General features: G+C 44.0%; 1 protein-coding gene across 1 annotated transcript in view; it reads right to left on the minus strand.

Annotated features, from left to right (window-relative positions):
• The window catches only part of LOC143041317 (G-protein coupled receptor GRL101-like), a 95,322-nt gene that overhangs the window by 76,135 nt on the left and 6,687 nt on the right, over positions 1–12,500 (minus strand). The window contains exon 3 of the mRNA XM_076213139.1: positions 8,061–8,210. Within this exon, the coding sequence (XP_076069254.1) occupies positions 8,061–8,210 (150 nt within the window). The remainder of the gene's footprint in view (positions 1–8,060; positions 8,211–12,500) is intronic.

Below are 12,500 nucleotides of genomic sequence, written 5' to 3' on the forward strand. Positions count from 1 at the left end.
GGGTGGGTCATGTGACCCCACGTGGAAGGTGGGTCATGTGAAGTCACGTGACGGAAGGTGGGTCACGTGACGTGGAAGGTGGGTCATGTGAAGTCACGTGACGGAAGGTGGGTTACGTGACGTGGTGGAAGGTGGGTCATGTGAAGTCACGTGACGGAAGGTGGGTCACGTGACGTGGTAGAAGGTGGGTCATGTGAAGTCACGTGGAGGGTGGGTCATGTGACCTCACGTGGTGGAAGGTGGCTCATGTGAAGTCACGTGACGGAAAGTGGGTCACGTGACGTGGTGGAAAGTGGCTTACGTGAAGTCACGTGGGGGAACGTTAGTCATGTGACGTCACGCGGCAGAGGGTGGGTCATGTGACGTCATGGGGTGGGGAACGTGGAGGAAGGTGGGTCATGTGACGTCAGGTGGTGGAAGGTGGGTCACGTGACATCACGTGGGGGAGCGTGGGTCATGTGACGTCACGTGGTGGAGGGTTGGTCACGTGACGTCACATAGTGAAAAGTGGGCCAAATGAAGTCACGTGACGGAAGGTTGGTCATGTGACACCACGTGACGGAAGGTGGGTCACGTCATGTCACGTGGTGGAGGGTGGGTCATGTGAAGTCACGTGGTGGAGAGTGGGCCATGTGACGTCACGTGGTGGAGGGTGGGTCACGTGACGTTACGTGGTGGAGGGTGGGCCATGTGACGTCACGTGGTGGAGGGTGTGTCACATGACGTCATGTGATGTTAGGTGGGTCACGTCATGTCACATGGTGGAAGGTGGGTCACGTGAAGTCACGTGAGGGAAGGTGGGTCGCGTGACGTCACGTGGTGGAAGGTGAGTCACGTCACGTGATGCTAAAGCTTTAGCGAGCTATCTCCTTTACAAAGGGGTAAAACCGTTTTATATACATAAAGTATTTGTTTGCCTATTCTGTCATCTCTTAATTCATTCATTTACTCAGTTTAGTTCCATCTCTCTATCTCTCTCTCTCTCTTTCTGTCTCCTTCACCCTTTCGCTTTCTCACTCTCACTGCCTCTCTTTATCTCCTTATATATATATATATATATATATATGTATATATATATTTATATATATTATATATACTGTAGATATACATATATATGTATATATATACATATATATGCAAAGTAGACCACTTGGAAAAAGAAACTAACGAAGCAGAGCGCTTTCGTATATTACATCTTCAGTGCAAAAAGAAGTTGTAATATACGAAAGCGCTCTGCTTCGTTAGTTTCTTTTCCAACTGGTCTACTTTGCATAAGTGAACACACGTACCCGTGTTCTTATTAGCATATATATATATATATATATATATATATATATATATATATATATATATATATTGCTATAGTTGGGCAGCAGATCCTCTTTAAGGCAAATGTCATTAAAATTTGCAGCAGCTTCTGCGTTCACGAGTTTTTTGCTGACATTCTCGACTTTTCTAATGCTGGCGCGCTGAGTCGTGCTAAGTTCTTTAATTACCTGACCAAATAACATTGGAGGTATAAGTAAAGGCATCGGAATTATCTTCTCTAATTTTATGCAGAGCTTTCGCCTAACTGTTAGGCATCTTCAGTGCTAATGAGTACAGTGTGTGGGAAATGATCTTAAATACACAATACACAGATCACAGACACTTGCGTGCTGATCCGGTTGACCAATCAGGAGGCAGGAACACTAAGCTCCGCCCCCAGGCCTAGCGGCTGATCCGTAAGGTGACCTCGATGTCTTTTGATGTGGGAATAATAAATGGATCCGGAGTCTGTCTGTTCATCGTGGGGTTTTTATCTTTTATGTATAAGGCTTCTAGGATATGAAGGCGTGTGTGGTTTGTTTCTGTCTGTAAAATAGTGATGCCCTCCTCCAAATGAAACATACATAGGGATGACTACGACGAAACTCACGAGGCGTCTCACCCTTCATCTCTCCAATGGCGCTATCAAGCGACACCACGAAGACGTACATCAGACCCCACTGACAAGAAAGAATTTGGAGGAGGGCATCACTATTTTACAGACAGAAACAAACCACACACGCCTTCATATCCTAGAAGCCTTATACATAAAAGATAAAAACCCCACGATGAACAGACAGACTCCGGATCCATTTATTATTCCCACATCAAAAGACATCGAGGTCACCTTACGGATCAGCCGCTAGGCCTGGGGGCGGAGCTTAGTGTTCCTGCCTCCTGATTGGTCAACCGGATTAGCACGCAAGTGTCTGTGATCTGTGTATTGTGTATTTAAGATCATTTCCCACACACTGTACTCATTAGACTCGAGCTGCAGACACCACCGCGCGAAGACGTGCAAAGCTTTCTCCGCAAAGTGTGCCAGAAGCAACTGATTCTACCGATACCCGAGCTTAGGCAAAATCTCTTCTTTGCCCCTCGCTCTGTCGGATATATATGCCCTTATAACCCCCCTTTCGACTGAGCATAGCCCTTGCTGGTCTAAAAACTTGCTCAGTCGTCTGGTGGGGAAGGGAAACCCCCTCCCTGTCTCCCGCATCTAGCGGAACAGGCATAGGTCGAGACCCGGCGATCGAGCCACCCCAACCGTTGCCAATAGACACCCGGGCGCCAGCCGACGCGGCGCTTTCCCTTATCCTGCCGCTAGCCACTTAGCCAATTAACGAGCACAGACCGTACCCCTGCGACCCCCCCCCTCCCTCAAATCATTTCCCTCTTTTTCCTCCCTTTTAACCTTTCAACTCTGACACATACACAACACAGAACACACACACACACCAAAGCCCAACGCGCCTAGGCGCGATGGGCCGTCTTAAAATAAGAGAGAACCGGCCCTCGCCCGGAAGCAACAAGAGAGCCACCATATGGAAAACCCTAACCACCCTCAACATCCATATACAAAAACTCTTCACAAGCGGACCCCTTCACACCATAGTAGCAGATGACTCAACAATAGAAGAACTCACCAAGAGAGTAAACAAGGCCGCCTTCTCCAAAGAAGGTCTCGAAATCACAGACCCTCCTGAACTTAATGCGAAGAAGACCTTAGTAGTCAAACAAGTAGACGACCACATCTATGAAATGGAACCAGAAGACATCAAATCAGAAATTGAAAGATTGAACCCCATTAAGGTTACCTCGGTCATAAAATTGCCAAACACCAAGACCATCATAAAGGTGAAGATGGAAACCTCAGCAATGGTCAAACGCTCATTGGAACACGGACTATTGATCTACAGCCAATCCTTCCCCCCACAAGCACTCACACAAGAAATATACATTCAACTCCCCCAATGCACACGGTGTTATTCTTATGAACACACACTCCGCCACTGTACACACCCAACAACCTACACCATCTGTTCCGGTTGCTGCTCCACAGACCACCGCATTAATAACTGCCATAATGCTCTCAAGAAATGTATTGCATGCAATCAAGACCATCCAACATACGCTGCAAGATGCCCAGTCAAGAAAGAGCTGATAAAGAAAAGGATGCAGGAACTTAAAGAACAACACACAACCTCAAACACAAACACCTCATACGCCACAGTAACCTCAGGCAATACTGCTCAACCCACACATACACCTACACCCAACCCGATAACACTGAAACACCTAACCGTCATCAACACTGCCATCATCCACGCAAACATCACCGAAGCCGCCACTCCAGGAACATACCAACACACGATAGATGAATACTACAAAGCCAACGGACTTCCCACCATAATCATACCACCTTCAGTCATAAACCCAACACCAATACTTAACATGTTAAACAACACCAACCACTCCCACACTGAACAAGAAAACATGGAAACAGAAGAACAAAGAAACAAAAGACCACTCACCACAGAACAAACAACAGAAACCCAACAACCTTCCAAAGCCAAGAAAACTGAACAAGATAACATACCCATACAAATAATAACACCAGACACCAATGACATGACAGACGACGCAATCCACCAAAACACACACACTCTCCTACAAACAGGCAAAATAAAATACATCTACACTAAGGACATACCTGAAGAAACAATAGAAACACTAATAAAACAAAAAATACTAGACCTGACAAAAGCTCCCATACAAAGACAAACCTACAGACACACCACACTGGACAACCAACTGCCAATAAATCACGCGCACATGAACACAATACACATAATGCAACACAACGTAAAATCCTGGACAAAACACAGACAACACGAACTATCCAATTACTACCTAACACAATCACCAGACATATTACTACTCAATTCCACTGGCAGACACACAGTCAAAATACACAATTACAACACATACACAAAAAACACATACAACGAAGACAACGCAGGCATAGCCATATCCATTAAAAAAAACATAAAACACAAACTTCTTGACGACTTCGACGAAGACACATTAGCAATAGAAATAGACACAAACAGAGGACCCATTATCATAGCCACACTATACATCCCACCACGCAGACCCTACATACCAAAACAAGACATACTAAAAATTACACAAAAACCACTACCAACATATATAATAGGAGACTTCAACGCTAAACACCAAATATTTAACCACACATACAACAATCAAATAGGAAGAAATATCCATCCCCTAATAACACAAAACCACCTCACCTTCCTCGGACCAGATTTCCACACAACCATAACACCCTTTGGCTCAAGCAACCCAGACATGATTTTCACCAACAGACACCACCACCTTACATACAGAATACACCCCGGAGACATAACATCATCAGACCACATACCTCTCAACCTCACACTTTCCACTACGGCCATCACTATCCCTACACAACCCAAACTAGCATACAAACTAGCAGACTGGAAAAAGTTCAAAACAATACTAGAAACAACAACAAATGAATACATAACCACAGAAAAACAAAACACAAACAACCAAACAAAAAACACAGATTACATAGACAACAAACTAAACATATGGTACAAACTCATAAACAACGCAATTACACAAACCACACCAACGACACAACATAAACAAGTCTCCACACCCAAAACATCCAAAAAACTGAAACAACTAATATGGCAGGCAAATTACATAAAAAACAAAGCCACACTCGAAAACAACTGGACACCACACACAATAAGAACAATCAGACAAATACAAACATTAATACTTGAAGAAAGCAAACAAAGTTACGAAGACACATGGAACAACATTATATCAAATATCAAATTTAATCCCCAAAAACCACAAGAATTCTGGAACAAAATAAAACAACTCTTAGGATCAAATACCCCAAACACACCATACATAATACACAGTAACGAAAAAATACACGACGACAAAAACAAAGAAACAGCATTCAGACAGGTATGGCAAAACATATTCCAAATCACACCAGAAGAAAACACGCACTTTGACACGAATCACGAAACAAACATACTAACCCACTTAACACAACACCTCCATCAAACACAACCATACACAAACATAGACCTAAACAGACTAAACACAGACAACTACATTACCCAACCCATACAACTCGAAGACGTCACAAACATAATAAAACACACAAAAAACAAAACACCCGGAGAATCTGGAATCACTAAACAAATACTCTCACACACACCAAAAATAACTAAACAATTGCTCACAGACATATTCAACGAAACACTGACCCTAGGATACTTTCCCCAAGAATTCAAAAACTCAATAATCACCTTCATACCAAAACCAAACAAAAACATAACACAAATACAAAACTACAGACCCATTTCACTACTCGAGACACCAGGAAAAATATTCGAAAGACTCATCACAAACAGACTAATGGCACACCTACACGAACACGACCTGTTAAACCCACACCAACACGGCTTCACCCCTGGCAAGGGAACACACACCGCACTCGCCACCCTATATGAAACAATTGCAGACACACAAAGACACAAACAAGCATGTATAATTATTTCAAGAGACATATCTAAGGCCTTCGACAAAGTCTGGCACGAAGGCCTTAAACACAAAATACTACAAACACAACTCCCTGACACTATCACGAAAACACTGTGTAGCTTCCTCGACAACAGAACAGCAAAAATAAAAATAAACCAACACATAGGACCAGCCTTCCCACTCCACAGTGGAGTCCCATAAGGAAGCGTCATATCCCCAACACTCTTCAACCTATACACAGCAGACACACCTCCACCATCACACGGAAGCTACACCATACAATACGCAGACGACATAACACAAATCATCACATACCCCAACACCACAGGAAAACAAATGCTTGCCAGGAAAACACAACACGAGATCCACAAAATTAACACATACGAGAAACAATGGAAAATTTCAACAAACACAAACAAATTTCAACTCCTAGCCATTTCATCACGACAACCACCACCAATCAAGATTAACAACACCATAATACCATACAACAAACAAGCACACATCCTAGGCCTCACCATAACAACACAAGGAATACAAACACACATTAAAAACAGAATAAGAACAACACAAACCACACTAAACAAACTAAGACGTTTCCGAGGACTCAAGACAAAAACACAAATACAACTATACAAGACACTAGCACGACCACAACTAACAACTAGAATACCCACCCATAATCACAGTCACAAGTACACCTACAAACATAAAAAAATGCAAAAATTACAGAACAAAACAATACGTAGTATACTAAAACACAAACCCCCCTACTTAGAAACAACACAACAACTTCACGAAACAACTAAATTAGAAACTATACATGCACGATTGATAAGACTGAGCAGTAAAGCCTGGAACACCACATTAAACATCAACACTCTACCACAGCCCCCACCAAGCAATAAACATAGACATGACCATAAAAAAAAAAAAAAAAAGGGTAGGAATACGTACGTAAGTAGTAAGATTAACTGTAATATCTGGCACAATAGCCACCCATAAACACACGTATCCACAAAGATACGTGTGTAATTATAAATACTAGCAGTCACATGGCACATAAGCCATTTCTAAACGTACGTATCCCTCCCCCCAAAAAAATAAAAATAAAAATAAAATAAAATAAAATAAAATAAAATAAAATAAAAATAAAAGGAAGATTACGCATGTTAGAACTAACATATAATTAACATAAGAACTCTCAAGGCACTTGCCACATCCAAACACACATATCCACACGATATGTGTGTATAATTAACTTACAATACTTGATAATAAACCTCATATGGCACATTAGCCAATAAAAACAACCGTAACCTTCAAAAAAAAAAAAAAAAAAAAAAAAAAAAAAAAAAATATATATATATATAAATTTATTTGAGAGCAAGTATGACACAACCTAACGAAATAATAACATTAACTAATATTAAAAAACTTTACATTAAATAACAAATCTTGTATCAATTCACGGCCTATTGCCTATACTAAGTCACACCTGCTCCCAACCTATGAAAATATATAACCTTTTATAAAATATGCAATGTAGGAAGCACTCATGAAATTTATTTGTATTCAACAAAACACTATTTACACTAAAGTCAACATCATCACACCAAAAGGTATACCACCAAATGAGTGCTTCCTACATACCTATTAATATTTATTACATGTAATTATTATCATATGTTTAGCTAGTTAGGGAACCAATTTTTAGTGAGCTAGGATGACCTCTTAAAAACACAAACTACAATGCAAGTGGGTCCGCCCCACACTATCTCTCTCACACTTCCTTCACTTTCTAAACTTTACCTTCACCTATCACCCCCCCCCTCTTGCCCCCACACCTTCTCACTTCACTGTCGCCTCTATTCAATTCAAATGTACTCATTAGCACTGAAGATGCCTAACAGTTAGGCGAAAGCTCTGCATAAAATTAGAGAAGATAATTCCGATGCCTTTACTTATACCTCCAATGTTATTTGGTCAGGTAATTAAAGAACTTAGCACGACTCAGCGCGCCAGCATTAGAAAAGTCGAGAATGTCAGCAAAAAACTCGTGAACGCAGAAGCTTCTGCAAATTTTAATGATATATATATATATGCATATATTGTTGGTGATAGAAAGTACTCACGGCATCCCGTCTCGTCTGAGAGCTGCTCTCCGTTGTGACAGTGGTTGAGTCCGTCGCACAGGAATCGAGCTGCGACACACCTGTCCCGAGTTCGATCCTCGGCGGACACGACGCACGTCAGCGCCGCCCCGGGCAGACAGGCAGCGACACCTGGCGACAGAAGAGAACGACAGAGGGTTCACTGTCCGTTGTACGAAGTGGTCATCATGAGACAGGATTGATGAGTTTTGGGGTGTCGGAGGGGGTGAAGGGGTGAGGGGGAGGAAGGAAGGGAGGGTAAGGGATAAGGGGTGAAGAGGGGTGAGGGGGAAAGGGGACGGGGGAGGGATAATAGACGAAGAAGGGTAAAGGGATGAGGGGTGAGGAGGTGAGGGGGGAAGGGAGGGAATGGGGTAAGGGGGAAGCGGGGTGAGGGGGGAAGGGGAAGGGATAAGGGAGGAGGAAGAAGGGTGAGGGAGTGAGGGGTGAGGGGGAAGGGGGAAAGGGAGGATAGGGAGTAAGGAAGGAAGAGGGGTGGGTGAAGGGAGGGGAAGGGGTAAGGAGGGAAGATGGGTGACGGGGGAAGGGGTGGTTGAGCTTGGCTGGGTGTTCTTTTAAGTCACCCCCCCACACACACACACACGGTAGACAGCGCCAGTTGATTTTATTACCCTGAGGCGGTGGATTCCTAATCCACTTAAGGTCCCTCAAATGACACTAGGTCTTCAGTAAAAGAAAAAGAAAAGTAGTAATAGTACAATAGTAATAAATAAATTATATATACATATACATACATATATATATATATATATATATATATATATATATACATATATATATATATGTGTGTGTGTGTGTGTGTGTGTGTGTGTGTATGTGTGTGTGTGTGTATGTGTGTGTGTGTGTGTATGTGTGTGTGTGTGTGTGTGTGTGTGTGTGTGTGTGTGTGTGTGTGTGTGTGTGTGTGTGTGTGTGTGTGTCTGTGTGTGTGTGTGTGTGTGTGTGTGTTTGTTTGTGTGTGTGTGTGTGTGTGTGTGTGTGTGTGTGTGTGTGTGTGTGTGTGTGTGTGTGTGTGTGTGTGTGTGTGTGTGTGTGTGTGTGTGTGTGTGTGTGTAAAATATGGACAATCGAGCTCGATAACGAAAAACAATATTGTAAGAGACAAGAGCGGATGAAGGCATACATAAAAAAAAAGATAAAAACATATAAACAAACAAATAAATCACAAGAAGGTACAAATTAATTTTTTTTTTCACAAAATATTATTCTTTCTTGCGAGAGGAGTGCGACTTGTTGGGAGCGCCCGTGGGAATTCGACGAAAACGACCAATTACCCTGACATCGCACGTCACGTAAGTCGTTGTTTCGGTTGACGTGCCATATTTCTAAATTTCTTGAAATTGTGAAACGTTTGAGAGAATTTCTGAGATTTTAATTCCTGTCTAGACTTGTTATAATAAACACCTTGTGAGATCGAAACCTTTATTGGTACTACGTTTCGCTTGTTACAGCTTTTTCAAGTACAGACTTGACACACACTGAGCACATATAAGCCAACAGGGAAGGAACTGGGAGAGGTTATCGGCGCCATTCAAAGCTTCAAAACCATTGAGCAGAACAGAGGCATGTTTAACATCGCCCCTCCTCTCCCATTCCCTTCTCTCCCTCACCCTCCTCTCCCACCCCATCCCCTCTCACCCCCTCCTCTCCCACCCCCTCCTCTCCCACCCCCTCCTCTCCCATTCCCTTCTCTCCCTCACCCTCCTCTCCCACCCTCTCCTCTCCCACTCCCTCCTCTCCCTCACCCTCCTCTCCTTCCCCCTCTCCCACCCCCTCATCTCCCACTCCCTCCTTTCCCACCCCATCCCCTCTCACCCCCTCCTCTCCCAGCCCCTCCCCTCTCACCCCCTCCTCTCCCACCCCCTCCTCTCCCACCCCATCCCCTCTCACCCCCTCCTCTCCCACCCCCTCCTGTCCCATCCCCTCCTCTTCCATTCCCTTCTCTCCCTCACCCTCCTCTCCCACCCCCTCCTCTCCCACTCCCTCCTCTCCCTCACCCTCCTCTCCTTCCCCCTCTCCCACCCCCTCATCTCCCACTCCCTCCTCTCCCACCCCATCCCCTCTCACCCCCTCCTCTCCCATCCCCTCCTCTCTCACCCCCTCCTCTCCCACCCCATCCTCTCTCAGCCCTCCTCTCCCACCCCATCCGCTCTCACCCTCTCCTCTCCCACCCCCTCCTCCCCCACCCTCTCCTCTCCCACCCACCTCTCCCACCTCCTCCTCTCCCACTCCCTCCTCTCCCTCCCCCTCTCCCACCCCCTCCTCTCTCACCCCCTCCCCTCCCATCCCCTCCTCTCCCACCTCCTCCTCTCCCACCTCCTCCCCTCCCACTTCTCCCACCCCCTCCTCCTCCACCCACTCCCCTCCCACCTCCTCCCCTTCCACCTCCTCCCCTCCCACCTCCTCCCCTCCCACCTCCTCCCTTCCCCTTCCTCCTTCCCCATTGCCCACCCCTCTTTCCCTTCTCCCCCTTCCCCCTTTTCCCTCTCCCCTTCCCCTCTTTTCCCTTTCCCCTTCCCCTCCTCCTCCCCCTTTCCCCTTCCCCTTCCCTCTTCCCCCTCCCCCTTCCCCCTTCCCCCTTCCCCCTCCCCCTCCCTCTCTTTCCCCTTCCCCTTTCCCCCTTCCCCCTCCTCCTCCCCTCTTTCCTCCTCCCCTTTCCCCCTTCCCCTACCCTTCTCCCCCTCCCCCTCCCCCTCTTTCCCAGTCCCCCTCTCCCTCTTTCCCAGTCCCCCTCCCCCTCCCCCTCCCCCTCTTTCCCCTTCCCCCTTCCCCTCCTCCCTTCCTCCTCCAAAGGATTACAAAGGATTACAAAGGCGGAGCATGCCGACAGGAGACCTTTTGGTCCATATCTAGGTCAGATGCGAAAATAAATCATAATAATAATAAAATGATAAATAAAAACTATAATAATGTGAATAACAAATGAAATACATAAATAAATGCATAGGTATAGTTAAACAATAAACAAACAGGAAAATAGTAAATAATAATAAATTGACATATAACTAATAATAAATGAAAATCAAACAGACAAATGATAATAAAACAAAAACAAATAATATAAAATAAATTATAATCATTACAGCATCTTGCTTAGGTGTTTATCTAAATGATTCTTAAAGCTTCGAACTGAACTACATTGCACTAGCTGTGCAGGAAGTTTATTCCATTCATTAACTACACGGTTGGCAAAGTTGTTTCTACCTTCTTCCAAATTGAATCTATTTCCGGACAGTTTGAGACCATTGTTTCTTGTCTGATTCTCATTCAATGTGAAAATTTTGTCACTTGATGTTGTCAATTCCCTTTAGAATCTTAAAGACCTGTATTAAGTCACCTCTGAGTCTACGCTTTTTTAGGGAAAACAGATTCATATGTTTTAGTCGATTTTCGTATGATTTATTTTTGATATTTGGAATCAGTTTTGTGGCCCCTTTCCCCTTCCCCCTTCACCTCCTCCCTTCCCCCTCCTCCCTTCCCCTTACCCCCTTCCCCTTCCCCCTTTCTCCTTCCACCTCGCACCCTTGTTATCTACATATATTTACTCTCATAAAACATACCGAGATTCAATTTAGAACGATTAACCCATAATACGTGAATATAAACTTAAGATAATTAAGCATATATTTAGTGTTAATTAAATATAAATTTAAAAAAGAGCCCGAATGAAGACTTAGATTTAATAATAAGTTTGTGAATATCAATTTCGAATATCTAAACTTATAACTAAAATTATTCGTTGTACTAAAATCATAAAGTGTCACTGAAAATAACTAAAATTGAAAACAATTTGGAATTTTATTTTGAATTTCTTATATTTCCAGGTTCAAATATTCTATTGTTCGGATACGAGTAAATACCTCCCAGATAGGAACGAACATATCCACAGGGTGTTTGGATACGCGAGGTAAAGCATGTTCGGATAATGGCGATATTCGGATAATGGCAAGATTCGGATAATGATCGTAGGCAAATCTATAGTGCAAGTGCTCTGAACGCTCAAACCTCCGCCAGGCCAGTTGTGCAATCGCTAATTTGTTGCGGGTTCGAATCCCGCACTCCCATTTCTCCGATTCCTAGCGCTGACTGTGTGTTACCTACCCCAAAAGCCCATATACACATAGGCCGAAGCTACTCATCGCCTCCTGGTGTAAGCTCCTGGCCTACCCCCCCCTACGGATCAGAATCACGTAGCGTGCTTTGAAGACCCGGGACTCGTCTCCATTTTGCTTTTCCTGTGGGACAGAAGCGCTGGACCTGCCAGAGATTTTTTTTTTTTTTTTTTTTTTTTTTTTGTTTCCGTCAATTTTCTGAAAAAAAAAAAAAAAATTGGACACAAAGGCCGAGCAAGCGGCAAAGCAAGTTTCACAAGGAAAATAATCTTAACTCTTCGAATTAAGT

This window comes from Oratosquilla oratoria, chromosome 30 (genome assembly GCF_046742065.1).
Source record: "Oratosquilla oratoria isolate Oo_2021 chromosome 30, ASM4674206v1, whole genome shotgun sequence".
Lineage (NCBI taxonomy): Eukaryota > Metazoa > Arthropoda > Malacostraca > Stomatopoda > Squillidae > Oratosquilla > Oratosquilla oratoria.